At 40.6% G+C, this 20,009-nt stretch overlaps 1 protein-coding gene across 18 annotated transcripts in view; it reads right to left on the bottom strand.

Moving 5' to 3' along the window:
* Positions 1-20,009, bottom strand: part of TCF4 (transcription factor 4) — a 351,089-nt gene that overhangs the window by 17,427 nt on the left and 313,653 nt on the right. For all 18 annotated transcript variants that reach the window (XM_044242915.1, XM_044242914.1, XM_044242910.1 and 15 more), the window contains 4 exons: positions 16,943-17,010; positions 15,720-15,798; positions 13,124-13,200; positions 9,837-10,040 (listed from right to left, as the gene is read on the bottom strand). In XM_044242915.1, the coding sequence (XP_044098850.1) occupies positions 9,837-10,040; positions 13,124-13,200; positions 15,720-15,798; positions 16,943-17,010 (428 nt within the window). The remainder of the gene's footprint in view (positions 1-9,836; positions 10,041-13,123; positions 13,201-15,719; positions 15,799-16,942; positions 17,011-20,009) is intronic.

Here is a 20,009-nt window from a genome sequence, read left to right as displayed (position 1 = left end):
ACTTTATTTGATAGCTCTGCAATGCCCTTTCTAGCTCGTTCCTAACTGCTGAGATCCTACACAGACGCTAATATGAGCTCCATGACACCTTTTGCAGGAAGGTTTTCTTAGGAAACCTTGGGTCTCCTAAGGCTGGACCACGTTCGTCCTTCTCTGAACTGTTTCTTAGGTCACTTCATCATTCCACCTTGCATTAGAGTCAGGCACATACTTGTGTTATCGCCCCCCGCCCCGAGTCAAAGGCCTAAAGGATCAGACTCTCGTGCACATTTCATAACCCCCAAAGGATCTGAAGCACAGAAGACACAGAACGAGGGAATGAGCATCTGTGTAGTTGCTAATATATACAATATTATCTTTCCTCCCCAAAAATCTGCTTTCTTGACAAAACAAGGATAATACCACCTTTTTAAAATGCAAGGGTTGTGCCTTTTCTAAACTATGGACAGTTCAGCATTGTGTCCTTGTCCCCAAGAAGAGTTCGATTTAAAAATATGACAGTGACTATGCTATTCAAAACATCTACCTGCTTTTTCCTCTATTATTTAAGAAGAAGGCATCATAAAAATACAATGAGGCCAAAGAGTATTCATTTAAAGTTCATGGGGCGCCTGGGTGGCTCAGTGGGTTAAAGCTTCTGCCTTCGGCTCAGGTCATGATCCCAGGGTCCTGGGATTGAGCCCTGCACTGGGCTCTCTGCTCAGCAGGGAGCCTGCTCCCCACCCCACCCCGCTCTCTGCCTGCCTCTCTGCCTACTTGTGATCTCTCTGTCAAATAAATAAATAAAAATCTTAAAAAGGATATACTCCCCACCTTAAAATAAAATAAAATAAAGTTCATGACACCAGGGTGTTAAACACATACTTTAGGGGAAAAACAATTTGGGGAACTAGGCTTATTTTGTCCTAGAAGTGGAGAAAGGGAATCTTTTGGGTTTGACAGTCCAACAGAGACTATCTTGTTTCCAGGTCACAGGACCTGTTTTGGGTAAAATAGGTATTGATTGGGTGGGGGGAAGAAGGGATCTACCTAGTTTGGACCCACTGCTGTGGGATCTGGCCACGCAACAGATCCTAACCCCTCATCTCAGGGGCTATCAACGGAGCACAAGTGGTCCCACTGCTATGGTTGTATTTAAAACCTCTTGACTTTCATTTACGTGAATGCAGAAATGTCAAATGGGGAGCTCCAGGTTTCTCAAGCTGCTGTACCTAATCCACGGTTAAGAGAATGTCTTTAAGTCAGACAGAAAAAGACAAATACTGTATGTTCTCTTATGTGATATGTAGATTCTTAAAAAAAGAAAAGAAAAGAACTCAGGGAAATAAGAGAGTAGAAGAGTGGTAGCTGGGGGAAACGGGAAGATGTTGGCCAAAGGTACAAACCTGCAGCTATAAAGTGAATAGCCTGTGGGATTGAATGTACAACAAGGGAACAGTAATTAACAATACTCTAGTAGATATTTGGAAGTTGTTAAGAGTAGATCTTAAAAAAAGTTATCATCAGGCACACAAAAAAAGGTAATTATGTGAGAGGATAGAGGTGTCCACTAATTTTACTGAGGTGCTCATTTGGCAAAATATACACATACACGAAATCCTCCACTTGTCCACCATAAGCTTACATATGTTGGATGTCAAGACTATCTCCACAGGTTAGGAAAAGTTTGAAAAAAATAAAAAGAATTTCTTCAAGCTTTTTTCCTCTTTTTTTTTCCTTAAGTTTTCTTAAAATAAAGTACACTATTGATATAGATTTTTTTAAAAAGTTGAGTCAGTTAAGTCTGCTAGTCTGCTCTCAGAAATATAATTGTGGAGATTAGGATAGATGGTGAAACACTATAGATAGGCAAATTGCTTAATCAAAGAGAGAAACCTACATTAGTTTCTATCCAGTAGCTATGGAAAGATGCGGAGATGACTAAGATCCTGAGTGAAATTCTGTAACAGGCTATTTAAAAGATAGTTTCGAAGTGCTTTGAAAGAGAGGCAATGACCTCTCAAACTCAGTCTGGTTCCACCAAGAACAAGTCTTTGGGGACAAACCTCACTTCCTCATTCATGGAAATGCCACATGTCCGCTGTCTTGTGATAATGCTAAGGAAAAAATGAGAGAAGGCGGACAGTGGGAGAGTAAAATTAGTTGAACGTAACTGGCTGAAATATTAAACCCAAAGCATGAGGACGATGTAAGCATTGAGAGATTGTCTGTAGCCTTGAACCTCAGGCCTTCTGCTCTGTGTCCTCCCCTAGTTAGCATTTTTATTCATGGCTTTGCTAAGGGCAATAATGGCACCCATCGAAACCACCAATGACAGCGTTGGCAGAGTATGTGACCGAATGAGGACCTAAAGAAGAGCCTTCAACTGGAAACAGACCGAAGCTGCAGGATGAAATTCACAGGTATAGAAAAACAAAAAAACAACAAAACCAAAAAAAACCCACAAAACCCCACAAAGGCATAATGTGAAGTTTTGTAACCGTACAACACAATGCACACAAGGGTAGTTGAGATGCGTGTGGCTTATGGATTTCAGCGGATTAGAAATTCAGTATCCACCAGCAGGATGATGAAGGCATCAAAAATGACGAATAGGATCTTGTGAGGATCTTTAAATGAAGATACAGCATATCGAATGGGTTTGGTAATAGACCCACCCCAGCCCACCCTGATGACTCCTTAAGCACTGTGCTCGGTTTGAGACTCTACATGCTAAAAAGTCCTTAAAAAGAAAGCATTCCTTTTAAAATAGGGAGAATGCACTGGAAAGTCATAAAATCAAAACTTTAACCGGGGGAGTGGGGTGGGTGGGTGGTGGTAAATATTTGAAGATAAAAATATCTAGTCTAGAGAAAAAAAAAAAAACTGACCAGACCATTTTCAAAAAACTCTAAGTTTCTAATGTATTTGTTGGGTTTGACTTAGGGGTAACCTCAGTAGGCAGAAAAATGAGGATTGCAGAGAGAAGTAAATTGGGGCTGGACATAAAGAAGAATTTCCCAACATTTGATAGAAACGGGCTTTGTGGTCATTTAGAGCTACTTATCCTTGGAGGAAGGGGGCTGGCAGAGGCTGGATGACTGCTTGGCAGGGGATTTTAGGGGGATTTGGATACAGAGGATAGATAAGATCCCTGAGAGTCTACGGTAATAGTTGCTTAGAAATGCGGCATCTGCTCAAATATACATGCGACTTTACGGAGTCAAAATGTGAAAAAGTTAGAGGAGCAAGACAGAGATGGCAAAGCCTCTATGGGTCAGACCTTCGTGGAAACATTTTCTGACTTCCGCCACTATCATGACTATATGTACCAGTAAACGCTGCCTGAGATGCCACATGCCTGCCCATGTCTGTCTCCTGTTGCATGAAGCCAAGGAACAACTAAAAGGAGCCAAGGGTTTCTGTCATGTTGAGTACTGAGTAATGCACAGACTTGTTGAATCACTATGTTATACACCTAAACTAAGATAACATGGTATGTGACTTACACTTCAATAAAATAAACAAAATAATTTTTTCTTGGGTTTCCTTGTAGCCTCAGCCACAGTTTTGAAACTGCTATGGTGCTGGCTTAGAGAGGAAGTTCACTGCAGTGGTGTGGTGTTTGCGACAAAGAGCGCTGCTCTCCCTCCTGGCTTGTCTGCTTTCTACCCAAGCTTGGCCATTAACTACTGGACGTCCATGTTTGGGTTACTTTCCCCTTTCTGGGCCTTGGGCTTCAGCAGTAAAATAAGGGCCACGTGCTAAATGATTTCTGGGGTGCTTTTAGAATCTAGAATTCCATCGTCCTTTCTTAAGAACAATGAAACAAAACTAAGTTAAGTTGTTATCTTATGACGCCCTAAGGGTAAAAGTTCTCATATGTTCAGATGTCAATTAAATACAAAAAGGTGCTTTATCACCTAATGAATTTTCTTCTTCTTCTTCTTTTTTTTTCCCCCAAGATTTTATTTATTTATTTGACAGAGACACAGCGAGAAAGGGAACACAAGCAAGGGGAGTGAGAGAGGGAGAAGCAGGCTTCCTGCTGAGCAGGGAGACTGGTGTGGAGGCTCAGATCATGACCTGAGCCGAAGGCAGATGCTTAACAACTGAGCCACCCAGGCGTCCCATGAATTTTCTTCTGATAAATTCTTTTTAACTGAAATTAAAAATGTTATATGAACAAAGGGAAACTGGGCTAGGTATTAGCTTATATCTTAAATGCATGGCTTCTTTCTTTCTTTCTTCCTTCCTCCCTTCCCCTTCCCCTTCTCCTTCCTTCCTTCCTTCCTTCCTTCCTTCCTTCCTTCCTTCCTTTCTTTCTTTCTTTCTTTCTTCCCTCTTCTTTCCCAAGTTGAAATGCCTGGTTTCTGAATGCATGCCACACCCTACCTGGGGTTTCTAGGACGGGGTCTCAGGGATGCTGTGGGGGATGGGTGTGGGTGGGGAGTTTTACAGGGTTCCTGTACCCTAAGTCAACTAGAGCGACAGATCCTTAGAAGACCACTACTCGGGGTGCCTGGGTGGCTCAGCAGATTAAGCTGCTGCCTTCGGCTCAGGTCATGATCTCGGGTCCTGGGATTGAGCCCTGCATCTGCCTCAGCATCCCTGCTGAGCAGAGAGCCTGCTTCCCCCTCTCTCTCTGCCTGACTCTCTGCCTATTTGTGATCTCTCTCTCTGACAAATAAATAAATAAAATCTTAAAAAAAAAAAAAAAAAGAAGAAGAAGAAGACCACTACTCTTCTACCAAGAACAACGGCATCCTTCCCTCCCAGGTCACAGGGCTGCGTCCCTGCCCTCTGATGGGGTTTCCTGTACTGCCATAGCAATTTGTTTTTAAATATGTTTCCTTTTCTACTAAACTGGGAACCCCTGGAGAGCAGAGACCATGTGTTAGCACAGAGCCTCGCATTTGGGAAACACTCTGGATAAATGTTTCTGGAAATGAATAAATGGACTTTAAGCGAAAAGGGTCTAGGAACCACCCTAATGTTATATGTTAATTGTGAAGGAAATCTTCAGCTAAGTGATCCCTTCATTGCTGACTCTACTGGCAAGTAATCAGAAGCACATACAGAGTCACAGGAAGACATTTTTGATGTGGGTTTTGTTCTTATTCAGTTAAAAGAGGAGATTAGGTCATCTGAAAGCTTTGCTTTCAGGTCTCATCTGTGGATCTGAATACTGAGTGAAGACTGGAGAGAATTATTTTTGCAGAACTGTCATTTCAATAATTCATAAAAACCTAATGATTTACTATCAGGATTAACCATGGAGGTATCTGAGGCACATGGGGGTTCTACCTGGGTAAGAATGTCTAATTAGCTTAATGACAAACCCACCTGTTTCCTTATTCTCCCACATTCAGAGATTTCTGCTTTGACTCTTGTCGGAAACGTGGGTGGTTTTTGGTAAGAGAAATGATTTTAAATTTACTACTTCATGACCTTAGTAAGGAGAGTTTACACCTTGTGCCACTTAGCCCAGATATGCTGATTTAAGAGGAAGTGTTTAGACAGTGCGGGTTTTAATCTAGCATACCATAGCACTGGAGGAAAAATTCTTTTAACTCTGCATTTGGGTAAAAAGCTGCCCTAGGAACTTAGCCAAGGGATGCCTGGGAATTCTTTCATCAAGGAGCATTTATTAAGATTTGAAAATCACAAGCTCTTACCTGGAAAGGCACAGCTAGAGCTCATCTCTGGGGAGGGCTGGTGGTAATAAACAAAGGGTGTGGGGCATGGAGGCACTGTCCCCGAGTTTCAGGTTGGCTTCCAGACTTGAGCTCCTCGAACCCAAGAAGGCCCGTTCGACCAACTCCTAAACTGGACATCACCATCCCCTTCAAAGGGCTCCTGGGAAGATGGCCTGAGGTGATGCTCACGGAGCACCTAATGCAAGACATGGTACTCAAGGATTTACCAGATAGGTGGTAAGGCCAAAGTCAGGCCTTTAAAAGATATATAGTTTTGCATGACCAGATAAGAAAATAGCCAACAGCAGGATTCACAGAGCTCTGGGAAGGAGGGGAAAAATGGACAGTCACAGGTGGAGGTAACAAGGAAGCTTCCTGGAAGGGGCAGAATTTGAGTCTGAGGCTTGAAAGAGGGGAATGAGATGGGCAAGGGGGAAATAAGTAGGGCAGGCCAAGGCCTAAAGACATGGAAGAACTACCTAAGTAAGGAGAACGCAAAGGGCAAATTCTGGTGATTTGCACAGACTGGTCTTGTTGGAAACATTTTTGCGTATTGGAATGGCTAAACATAAGGCTTTTGGTAAACGGTAATGGGGCTTAATCAACTCATCTTTATTTTGTAGATAATGGAAAGCCAGCAAAGGTTTCTGGGCAGGGAAGAGCACGGCCAAATATCATCTAGAAAGCCTGCAAGTCTACAACATTCACGTTAGCAGAGCCATGCTGCTGTGCAAAAAAAAAAAAAAAAAACAACAATTCCCTTTCATTACACTAATACTTAGTAAATCACTGAAGACCTACTTCAGAACTCCAAGGAAAACATTTTATGAATCAAAAGCTAAGTACAATATGTTAGCAATTAAATGAGATAACATAACAGCCGAGGCAGAACCAGTTTTCCCCACCACGATTTCAAGCTGCTGCAGAAAGAAATGCTTATATCATCTTCCAAGTTATCAAGCCATTTTGTTTTGATTTTCAGAAGGCGGGGAGAGAGGAAGCGAAAGAGGATGGAGGTCAAGAGAATTCAAAGCTGTCTATTCTTTAATCAGGAGGAATTATTAAGGGGACTTATAAAGCAGATCTGCTCCGAACAAAACTAGCCCTGGGATGGGTCTGAAGTTACTCTAACAGGCTCCTACCCCAGAACAAGGAACGAAGGTGTGTCGTTGGAAAGAAACACCCACCAGTGTTCTCTGCAGCAGAGTTTCCGGTGCATACCTCCCACTGCCACTTTATTTACTGCAGCTGGCCAAAGTTTTATAGCCTGTTTCATGTATTAAAATTCAAATGTGGAAAACATTACCAGTATCCTCCTTGAATTTTTTTGTTGTTGTTGTTGTGGGGGGGGGGGAGGGTTTTTTTTTCCCCCCTTCCCCTTCAACTTCCTTTTTATTGTGGAATGTATCAAATGGTCAAAGGCTAACTTCAGACTGACTAAATTCAAAAACTATTTCCTTTGTTCTTATGTTTTTGTTTGAAAATTCATACCAGTTTGCGCAAGGAAAAGAAATGACAATCCGATCTGTTTCACACACATTCGAGTTTCAGGCTGGGGAACTTCAGCCTCCGTGGGTCTACCGGGTATTTCTGGGAAGAAAGGGGGTTCTGAGGGTGGCGGGGTGTGGCCATGCCACGTGTTTGGACTTGACTCTCCTGCCCAGCTGGCTCTGGATTGTAAATGCCTTCAGAGAAGGGAGTAGGAGCTTTTCCTCCTCAGCGAAACTAGCAGCTTTCTAGCTTCCGCAGAGCGTTTTCAAAACCAAATCAAAAATGTTTTGTGTAACATTGGCTGATTATTTCCCTTCTTCTATTATTGCTCTGCTCCATCCTCTCCCTGGCCACACCAGCCAGGTCAGGCTGACTTCCCGTCTCCAGAGAGGATTCTGGTCCCTCCCTCCCATCCCACCTTTCAATCAGACTCAAGGGGGAGGCAACCCAAAGGTCAAACAGTCCCCCCAGAGCATCTATGTGTAGTTTATTATTTTAAAGAACCACTTAACGTACATCTGGTATTTAAGAGCAAACTTTACATATTTATGGAAAAAAACTGTTTCTGAAGCAATGCGTCGGTTCAACATATGCAAAATGAACACAGCTCCAGAAATTAAACCATTTTTCTCTTGATTGAGAGCAGATATAGAGGAATGTTGTAAGTCACAGATCTGGCTTTTAATAAAGCCAGATTTCTTAATTAAAAGCAGTATTGTTTAAACATTGTAGTTTAAAAAGAAAAGAGCTGTACAAACTAAAACCTCATATTATATGCATCCCAAGTGTATTTAACACATTACCTGAGGCCAAGCTAAATTAACATCTATATTTTCCTTTTGTAAACTCTTAGCAACTGCCATGAATAGACAAACAATTTTTACTCAATGATGAATTTTTAGGATAGAGGTCAAGGAAAAGCAAAAAAAGGAAAAAAAAAAAAAAGATTGAGCTTTGGCATTCAGAAATATCTTTCCACGTTTCAGAAGTGAGTTCATTGCTTCTATTTATAAACCAGTATTTTTGGTTTCAAATTGGTGGCAGGTTTCCATAACACAACACTCAGGATGGCCCTCTCAAACTCAGCCTTTTATTAAGAGAAACCGAAAGGAGGACGGAAGAATCCTATTGAGCAAGAACTTAAAAAGCCTCAGAAGAACCTGTGCCTATTTTGCATTCCCCTTTTGGAATCATCAGTAAACAAGAGATGCTATGTTGGTAACAGAAGGTAGACCTTCATCCAAGCAGCTTTTTAAGAGCCTACAGGTACAGAAGAGGACACTAAGGTGTTTGTTGATCAAGCAGGAGTTTATAAGAAGCAGAATACACAGAATCATTAGTAATACATTCTCCACCATTCAGTCACCCTACCTGTCATCACTTAACATTCTGTTAAGACGATTCTGAATTTGGGGGCACTTGGATGGCACAGTCCATTAAGTCTCTGACTCTTGGTTTCAGCTCAGATCATGATCTCAAGGGTTTTGAGATTAAGCCCCACAGGGGCTCAGCGCTCAGGATGGAGTCTGCTAGGGTTTCTCTCCCGCTTTCCCTCCGCCCCTCCCCACGCACTCATGCTCGCTCGCTCTCGCTCTCTCTCTCTCTCTCTCTCTCTCATAAATAAATCTTTTAAAAAATCCAAATTTTCATAATCACCCCAAAAAGGGGGATGCATTCCCAAATTGTTTCCAAACACAATGGGCAGAATTGAAATTCCCGTTGTAATATGGACAGATCTGTTGAAATATTATTTAAATAAACAACTTATTCATAAATAGGCAGTGATAAACTATCATATCTTTAAATCACACAGTCCCACACCATATCCTTAGACAGATAAACACACCACATATTCCTACCTCCCACACACAGAATCAAAAGACATTGATTTGGGTTCTTTGATAATAATAACAAACTTTCAACCTCTTCATATGTGAAATGCCAGTAATATAACATGTACAAACAAGCTGGGTCCTCTAGGTGACGTCACTAAGATGAAGAATTTAAAACACTGGCCATGGCCCAGCAATGTCCTCCTAGGTATAAACTCAAGTGACATTAAAACACATGTCCACCCAAAAACTTGTATATCAATGTTCATAGGAGCATTATTCATTATCGTCAAGGAGTGGATACAGCCCAAATATCCATCATTTGGTGAATGGATAGTAGTAACGTATCCCTATACAATGGAATCTTGTTTGGCAACAAAAAGGAATGATGATCTGATACAAGATGAAATATGTATAAAGGCTGAAAACATTACACGAACTGAAAGAAGCCAACCAGTCAGAACAGACCACCACACACTGTATGATTCCAGTGGTAGGAAATATCTAAGATAGGAAAATTATTGAGACAGAACACACTAGTCATTGCCAAGGTCCAGGGAGAGGAAGGAATGGAGAGTAACTACTACTGGCATGGGAATTTCTTTTCTTTTTTCAGCGGGTAAAACATCCTAAAATTAGCCTCTGGTGATGATTGCAAAACCCTGCGAACATACTCAAACACATGGACTTGTAAATTTTAAACGGGTAGAATGCAGGTAAGTAATGATACAGCTCAATAAAGCTGTTTAAAAAAGAAGAAACAACAGCAGTGGTATTATACTTGAAATTCTAATTCTATACAGTAACTGAAGAGTCTACAAATCTCCTCACTTACCATGAGTGAATGTCTGTTGGCTGAAAGAAGACCGGTTCCATACCCTGAGCCCAGACCACCCATTGCTCCATTATGAGAAGGTCCAATGATTCCATGCATGTCCCCGTGACCACCAGGCATAGCTGTGGACGGGCCCACTGCGTGGTTCCGGAGAACGTGAATAGCATCATCCAGTCTTTCTAAGCGATCTTCAATTCGGCTTTGCTGTTGGTTAATGAATGATGTGAAATTTGATTTAGTTTGAAATGCATGCATAGGTTATAGAAGTTAAAACTGGAGTTGACACAAATCATACTTTGAGTTTCTGAATTATATGTTTCCAATAAAATGTGTTTCCTTGAAACAATAATTAAAAAATAAACAGTGACCTTCCAAGGAAACTAGTGAAAAATGTTAATGGTATATCATAGTGTTATTTTTCACGAACAAAGTCTATTTTGTAGTTCTTTCAGGACATTACAACATACACATGCTATACTATATTCCACTAGCTTGAAAGAAGATTTAGATTTACTTCGGGGAAAAAAAAATCTATAGAATTTGAGAAACATTCTAGCAGGCACTGATTAAAATTTTCAAAAAATTCAATGGGTAGACGATGTATTTGTAGTTTCCCATTTAAATTGTCTTCGTTACCTTCTTGGAGGCATATTTCCTTCACCTCTTCTACAGCATATGGTACAGGGCTAAGTACCAAGTCAGGGACAGGTAAATGCTTGCAGACTACAATTTCTTATTTCTAGATATATTTCTTATTGAGTACTATCTATTTTTCCAGTGTTTCTTACCAGTGCTTTCTTCGTCTTCTTCTTTTTTTTTTTTTTAAGATTTTATTTATTTATTTGACACAGAAAGATCGCAGGTAGGCCGAGAGAGAGAGAGAGAGAGGAGGAAGCAGGCTCCCTGCGGAACAGAGAGCCAGATGCGGGGCTCGATCCCAGGAAACTGGGATCATGACCTGAGCCGAAGGCAGAGGCTTTAACCCACTGAGCCACCCAGGTGCCCCTTACCAGTGCTTTCTATTATCACCAGCGTGTGTGTAAAGGGGAGTGGGAACTCAAAATGGATACAGAAAAATCATTACAACAACTCTGTCAACCAAAGTGGTATGAGATTTCAAGACTGAAGAATCACGAAGACATGAATTAATTGTTCACCAGGGACTTCTAATTGACTCCAAAGCCCTTACTCTATGGCATTCACTACCTATATAATTAAATTATACAATTCAAAACCAACTGACCTTTTTTTTTCTTCCATGCCTGCCCCTGGGATCCTGTTTTCTGCAACTAGATTAAGGCTTATGCTATAGTTTTTGGTGAAGAAAAAGGACATGCAGATGTGTATTCACCTTCTGCAGTATGATCAATAATGACAGCAAGAAAACACCTGCATACCACTCTCCAGTGTGACATTTTAAGATAAGTCATGAGACTGGATCTCCATTCTCTGTGTATAAGTCAAGCAGGGAAGAATTATATCCTTTCTGTATAGCCACGCAAATGAGGCTCAAAGAACTTGAGTATTAATTACGTGGTGATGCAATGCCAGGAAATGGTATAGTTAGGGTTGAACCCAAGTCTTCGGACTTCAAATCTAGTGTCTCTTTGTGGTAGGTCATGCTACAACCTACTGATTTCCAATGGGCTGTGCAAACAGATGTACCAGTTCTACTGTCTGAGAAAAACAATTTCAAGTTATTCTATACTGACAGAAGGAATGTGTGTCTAATACAGTTAGTCTATGGTAGAGAACATTCTGATTTGGGGGGGGCTTTGTTGTGAAGGGACCTCCCCTAAACTCTTCACTGTTACTTAGGAAATCTTTGCAAAGGTATGAAACTTATTTGAGTCCATATTCCATAATTTATAAAAAAGGGAACAGTAATAGATACTTCCAAGTGTGCATGTGAGCCCTGAAGAGAAGTAATACGTGCAACTATTACCCTTCACGGCTCACAGCCTCCTGGTAGAGAGAGCAGTTTCTGCTTGCGAATCGCCGTGTGAGTGGTGGGTATTCAGAGAACTAAAGCTAGAACCCCTAACTATACACCGAGTCTTTATGGTTCTACAGTTGGACATCACCTGGTTTTGATGGATGGGTCCCACAGATTAACCAGTCCAGGTAAACACTTAGAAAAACTATGGATTAGCTAGATGTGGGCTACAGATTAATTAACGCAGGCAGGGCAGGTAGTGTATACCTTGTCTCACCCTGTGCTTGCCTTTAGTGGCTAAAATGCAGAGCTGGATGATCTTACACTACAGCCAGGAAGGCCAGAGCCAAGGGAAATCTACCTCCATATTTCCATTTTTAGATTTTTCCTTAATTTAAACAGTAAGTCAGAAGGGAAGAAAGGAAATGCTGAGCTTCTGACAAGACATTAAGTTAGATGGACAGATCAATCGATGCCTCTTCCATGTTCTGTCTCAAAATAGGGATGAAACGAGGGAAACCCACCTCTCAAAGACTTTAGAGCTCCTTCTTATTATTTCTCCCCCATTTGATTCACACACTGACCAAAGTGACCAAAGGCCACCCAGGGCAGGGTGATTTCATGTACATTTCCAGCCACATCCACCATGAGCTGACAGAGACTAGAGTGTCAGACACTGAATCATCATGGGAGTGTTTATAATATTAATTACACCCATGGAAATTTTCAGCTATTCCTTACTGGAAGAGCAGATATTTCATGATGTTACTTCTAGGAGAACCAAAGGGAACGAGGAAACAGACAGTAGGCTTCTTATCAGAGGTCAAGAGGAGAACACCTATAAGCCTGTCACTCTGGAAAGGAAAGCAGAGGGATATTGAGTCTCCAAGTGGTCCGGCTAGTGAGGGATATTGAGTCTCCAAGTGGTCCGGCTAGGTGAGGGATGTTGAATCTGCAAGTGGTCCGGCTAGGTGAGGGATATTGAATCTCCAAGTGGTCTGGCTAGGTGGCTCGGCTGAAACACTAGCATTCTTGTATTAGGAAATTAACAACTTATTGACGGGGACTGTTCCCAAAGACCGGGCAGATGCCACTGTCTTTCCAAGATTTTTAATCTCTTGCCTGGTCTTAGGTGTCTGGAGCCCTGGGGCTTACACTGTAGTAGAATCTGGGTTCTAATCTACAGACAGGAATAAATGATAGTCTAATAACTCTAGCTCTAACCAAACTTGTGTGCTTAACATCGATCTCAAGTTTCTGTTAGTGAGATGAGACTAAGAGTCAAAGCAGATGCGAAAAGAGAAACATGGTCACCAAATGGCTAGAGGAGAGATTAGCTGATGAGACTTACCAAAGAGTGTAAGGGTCCTTCATAATTAGGAGATGATGAGGCCTGTCCTCCATTTCTAGACCAAACAGCTGTGCCTGCTGATATTAAAATGGAGATTACAATGAGATCTATATAATCTGAAAACAACCTCACAGATATTTTAAACAGTTCTTTTAGAAATGCTTATTTTCATTTGGACAATTAAGATAAATACATGTAAACTCCCCATACAAGAATTACGGGACAAGGAAAACATCTTCAGTTTCAAAGTGGATGTAGACCCTGAATTCTCTTGGGCTTCCTCCCCAAAGGGAACGTCTAATTGGTTCTGAATTTAAGCCAGAGAAGGGTTCCTCCTGAAGGAAAGAGATCACTACATAGTCAAGGCACTTTTAAGAATGCAAAGGGGGATTTTGTTACCCCTTCATGCAAGGCCAGTTTGTGAAACCAAAATTCTCTCACCAATGAACAACAGCATTGCTACTTGTTTTAAAAATGATCCTTAAGGAGGGATAAGCCTTCCAAACTTTTTAAGGGACTAAGATTAGTTGGCAGTAATCCACCAAACCGGAAATTTAAAAACTCAATATAACAACAGTAATAAGTAAGTGGTTTCTTCTGAAGAAAATAATTATTTTGTGATCCACTAAACTTGATTCCTGCTACAATAAATATTACATGTCTGACCTACAAAATAAAAACCACTTTTAAACTCACAATTATGCATACTCTGTGTGGAAACTAAGAAATAATTCAAGAAAGGAAAAAAATAATCTGTGATCTCACTGTAATCTTATTTCCCGACATGCTTAGCATTTAAAAAAAAATTCCTTCTTCCTATTATTTCTGGGTGTGCATGGATATGTATTTTTATGCTAAATAAAAGTCAGATAGTTTGTTCAGTTACTTGCAAAGATAGAATATGGACAAAGACAGCTACTTTCAGTGTGAAAATAGCAATTAATCCCCATGTTTACATCTTTGTAAAGTTCTCTCTTCCTAACATGGGGTCTTTCATGGGGCATTAGCTGGATCTGAAAATTGGCCTTGTTTCTCTGTCTCTCACATAGAGCACGCTGCTCAGAATTTGGGTGTTTGTGGCATTTTCTGGGATGAATTGTACATCCGAACCTTCTCGTCATTAACCTAGAAATGCAGTGGCAGGATGGTGAGCGCTGGATGGTCGCCCAAGCTCTGGTACGGACGTGTGTGCCGCCCCAGCAAATCACGTCCCCCTTCTGGGCCTTCGTACGCTCATCTGTAACATCGGAGCACCGGGCCAAAACAGTCGTTCTCAAACTGTATTAGACTCTAGATTTTTCCCCCCAAATGATAAAATAGATGAAATTAGAGCTGCTTTGTTGGAAATAGGGACCTTGGAGTTCTCCCTGCTCAGACTCCCTCACCACCTGCCTCACTGGGCTCCGTGTTGCCTCTGGACACTGGCTCTGGACACTTGACGCTGGTGATCATGTATGCCCCAGAGCCTAACGGTAGAAGACCCAGGAGTGGATAGCGTCTCTCAACTTTCGGTTCCTTTTCTCTCACGGGGAATGTTTCATGGCAGTTCCATGATCCCCTTCATAGCATCTCTGTGTCCTTCCAGTTTCAATTCTGTCCGTTGGGACACGCAGACTTAAACGTCCAGCCACCCCTCTCCATTCTGCGCAGCCCCCAGATCAACAGAGGCTTGGAAAAGGCTGATATTCGGCTCCCCCCAAGCCATGGCCATCGCCTCTGAAAGCTTCACGCAGTCTAAAACCTCCTGCTTTCTACCAGGGAGCCCAGTTTATGAGGCCCCGTGAGAGCTGGGGCAGGGAGTATCAGGGATGGAGAAGGCAGCATCTAGGCGAGTGACCTCACTATAAATTACAGTAAGGTCAAGTTTCAATCAGGTATAGACGCGATTCGGATTCTTTTCTGGAAGCCACCTGTCCTCCTTTCCAAGAACACAGACACGCCCCAGATAGGGCCTCTGGAAGCATTTATACGAGAAGGGCAATGAGCCTCTTAAATGGACCTCTGAAAAGTGGAAACGCTTTACTAACATAATTCAACAACTTATAATTTTATTATTTGAAGCCATAGGTCATACTAATATGTAATATTTTAAGCAAACATTTCATTCTACTCCATGCAGTTACTTCTCTATTCACACAATTAGACTTTTCCTCAATCACGTCAGGGACGTGGACTTTAAAAAGGACGCGTGGAAAGCCTAAAATTTCCGTGGGAAATGATCCCCTTGAACAGTCTATATTTGATGGCTATATAATCTATATTCATATTCCTGACTGTATTAGTTGGGTTTTCTCACCTGAGATGTCTTCTTAGACTATGTTATTCTGCTGAATATCTTCTACAGAGACAAGTTTAGGAAGTTTTCCATATGCCTATGTATTCTAAAAACATGTAATTTTTGAGAAAAATTTTGGATGTGAATGGCTGTACTTTCATATGGCAGAGGAGAAGACAGACCTTTCCATTTTTCGGTTCAGAAATGTTCTGTTTTGAGCTTTTGGAGGGAGGGAGTTTCCACCCGCCAGACCAGGAAGTACGAGAGGGAAATCGTTCTCCTACACTGGTATTATGATGGGAATGGATTTAGGTACAGTACCTGAGAGAGAAGGAGGAGAGCCAACAGGAGTTGAAGGGTTTGATGAAAAGCTGTTGTTAGTGTGATCTGGAGAATAGATCTTAAAAAAAAAAAATGGGGGAAAAGAAAAAAAGAAACAAACCCTCATTTATTAGGAATAAAGAATCAACAATTCGTTAAATAACCAAGTGTCATTGCAATTCACCTAAAAATTACAAGTCATAAAATACACGTAACAATGGACTCTAGTACCAAGATCATAAAATGAAAGATTTAACACTTTAATTTTTCAAACGAAGAATTATGAGCTCATGTAAAATGGCGGGGACAGTACTGGACCACAGTCAGTAGACTGTGCTTTCCCTCCCATGTCCTACTGAGACTCCATGGCTGTGAACAAGCCACATGGACACCCCAATCTCCCCTTTCTTCCTCCATCAAACAGGTTAGACAGCATCATTTCTAAGATTTTTGTCCAACTCCTTCTCCACCACGATTAAGGCTTTAATGCCAAGGCTTAAGAATGCCCAGACGAAGTATAAACTTCCACTTAGGTCACAATGCTGAATTAAACTTACTTTATGCTCCCAATGGTAAGGAAAAGCTAACCAAAGAGACAAAATGTTAGAGCAACAAATCCCCACTTACATTTGCAAATGGCTACAGTTAGCTTTTGAAGACAACAACAGGCAGATTCCCTCACACAAACGAGGTGGGATGCTTTATCACTAGTGAACATGCAAGAACTGCTCAACTCTAGCCTCCTGGCAGCGGACAGGTGAGGCAAAGAAACAGAGTCCTCAGGCGCCAATTATGTGACAATTTCTCACAGAGCTCGGTATGGTCTTTTTTCTTTTTTTTTCTTTAAATGCCTTTCCCAAAGTGTTTTAGAATTGCTCCCTGCAAAATCAGTCTTAGTCCATGAGTACTATACGTCTTTAGAGAAAAGTAAGAAATCAAGATAGAAGATCTATACACCGAAAGGCCCTGAGAATATCCACAAATCCGTAACTGAGGACTGCTTGGCAACATCGTGAGGAGACAACCTGGAAGGGTCAGTCCTTCCCTGGAAGCTTCAGAGCTCTCTCCTTAAATTTTCCAACCACCATTCTGCAAGAAAGCTAGCATTTCCAGAAATCAAGGCTATTTGCCATTCATTTTCTACAATTCCAAATGTCCACTTCTGATTAAAGTTCACCCTTCCACAGTGGTACATATGAAGTCCAAAGTCAATATTTCCTCACCGAAGCAAGTGCTTTCCCCAGAGCATCTCCAGTCTGGGAGCTGCCTGCTGCCCCACTTCCTCTATTTGCTGCAAAAACAAAAGGCAGAATATGAAAAACCAGGCAGTGAGACGTCGAACAATTTTCTATTCCTGGTCCATTTACTCACAATTTAATTGCATTTTTAATGCTAATTACAACACATTAATCTTTAATTAGCATTAATTTGTTTGCTGAGGTAGATGTCAAATATATTCATGTAACTTTTTTTTACAGATAAAATAGAAACCTGACACCTTGGTTTAAAGATGAAGTGTTCCAGTTGCTATGACTGGCCCCCTGGTTGCTTAGGAGTAGTTGGTGGGGAATGGTAGCAAGTGTACGAGCACGGGAGGTTCATAGCTATGAAGTAAGTGGTACGTTTCAGATCTCTGAAGTCTTCAGAGTGTGCCCCTTCTCGCTATTTCAGAGAGTCAATGGAATTGTCTTCACAGATAATTTATGCCAGCTTTCTGGTTTTTAAAAAATTTGATACCTAGCAAAACGAGGTGCTCCTCTTGGCAAAAATAAAAGAAATTCTATAATGGGTCTGGCTTCCTGGGCAAGAAAATATTTTTAATATTTTAAATAACACATACTCTACCTATACTCAAGTCTGTGTTTACGTTCAAAAAAAATCTGAACTGTGATGCTACAAGAAATCATTATGGTCTCAAATTTCGGAGATGAAACAAGTCTACGTATTCATGAAGTTATCTCTGTCATCTTAAACACTGGTATTTTTGACTACAAAATAAATGAACCGAGGACTATTGTGGAAAAAAAAAACGTAGATTGCGGCCTGAAATTTGAAGTATCAGCTCTATTGAACAGTATTAATACAACCCTTAGAACATTTGGCATATGATATTTATTAAGGCCTGAACATTAGCAAATAAACATAGTATTTAAATAAAACCTATTAAACTCCAAGGAGCCGTCTTTCGCTATTTTGTGAAACAAAAAAAGGAAATCTGAAGTCCACTGATTAATCCAAACAGAACGTCGTTGCACTTGACATAACTAAAAAAAAAAAAATCCCAGTCCTCTCCTTGACCCAAGGGCACACTTGCTGATAAATGTGTCATCTGCTTCCAGATCTGTAAAATGGGGTAGTAGGGTCAGATCTCAATAGGTTGAATTCTCTACTTCTCTAGGTCATAATTTCATTCTCCTGACCTCTGCTTAGCATCGTTATGTTATGCTTGCTATTTTTTTTTATTTTTTATAAACATATAATATATTTTTATCCCCAGGGGTGCAGGTCTGTGAATCGTCAGGTTTGCACACTTCACAACACTCACTATAGCACATACCCACCCCAATGTCCATAGCCCCACACCCCCGTCTCCCAACCCCCCCTCCCCCCAGCAACCCTCAGTTTGTTTTGTGAGATTAAGAGTCACTTATGGTTTGTCTCCCTCCCCATCCCATCTTGCTTGCTATTTTTATAGGGTTCTGCGTTGGGTATGTCAGTTCAATCATCTTTTGAGGTGCGCTTTATTTGTTTAACAAAAAACCCATACCCATATTCATTTGTTAATTACTAAAACTGAAAGAAAACCGGTATGCAATACAAGGAATGCAACTGCCCTCTGACAAAACCATTCTTTTTTAGATCACAAATTCATACTATTAAAAGTATATCGCTTATTAGTGCTAAGGATTATAAGTATAAGCACACTTTTGAAATGAGTCAGACATACAAAGAGCTAGTGGACAGAGCTCCCAGATGCCACTAATATTAAAAATACTTAAGCATAAGAGCTAATTGAAATTATATCTCATGTAGAAATGCACATTTCTGCATTGAGGAGCTCTTTGAAAATGAAAGACAATTCTAAAGAGAAAAAAATAGAGATTTTGAAAGCACAGAGAGCATTCACATTTTTTTCGCATGTACTAGAATGGTATTTGGGGGCAATTAGATACTTTTTTTTTTTTTTCTGCAGAAGCAATATTATCACAGATACCTAAATATTAGATTTGTTAGTCAAACAAATTTGTGATCTGCTTGATTTAAAAAAAGGTCTTTGTGAAATGCAATTTCAGAGACACATCGAAAAGAATTACATTATCTACTAACACAAAAACCCAAATCAAAAAAGATAAGCTTTTGTTTTAATTACAGATAAAGTATGCTGCAATAGTAGCTTTCAAAAGATTAAATCTTCCTTTGAACAACTTTAACATGAGGATGACAAATTTTTCAAAATATACTCTCATGAAAACCAAAAGAAATATTTTAGGGACATTTAAAAAATAAATTCTCTCTCTATGTATGTATATACATATATATATACACACACACATATATATGTACGTATATATATATAAAAATACACTTGAGAAGAGATAAGATCGTTATGATCTTATGATCATTATGATTTCTTTCCAACTAAACTTCCTATTACTGCCTGTTTTGTAGAGTGTGGTACTAGGACTCAGGAAGTAGAATAAAGACTAGAATCAACTTCTTACCCCATGTGATCAGGAGAATGCTTCAGAAAACTCCAAAGGCTACTCATGGAAGCTACTGATAAGAACAGACTATTTTTTCACATGAAGCCATTCTACCTTGCAGCAGCTGGAGGGCCAAACCCAAGGGTTTAAATTTCAAAGCAGCGTACTGGGGCCAATTTGCCCTTTCAGTTGGAATGCCTTTTGTTCTGTTCCAGGAAATGTGGGAGAAGACACATTTCCGAGCCTCTGAACACATTAAGCTACATGGGTCCTTCTCTTAAAGATTTCTCTTTTTATTTGTGTGACTGCTATGTCAAAAGGCATACATAATCAGAAAGTGAATTTAAATTATCAAGTAGCGTCCTCTTTTTTATACTGAGAAGTAATGGGTCGTGTTTGGCAAAATACACTTTCTAATCAAACTTTGTGCTCATCAGATCCGTGTTATGGCTTTCATGGGACAGGACTCAATGCCTGTTTTAGGCCCAAGTTTTTGTCAACTCGTATCATTAGAAATTGCCGAAATGCTCATATAATAGGAGGAGAAGCAGAAACTACTGCCCCTTCTGGGTAAAGATGGGATTGA

This window comes from Neovison vison, chromosome 3 (genome assembly GCF_020171115.1).
Source record: "Neovison vison isolate M4711 chromosome 3, ASM_NN_V1, whole genome shotgun sequence".
NCBI lineage: Eukaryota > Metazoa > Chordata > Mammalia > Carnivora > Mustelidae > Neogale > Neogale vison.
This window is presented reverse-complemented; position numbering and strand designations above follow the sequence as displayed.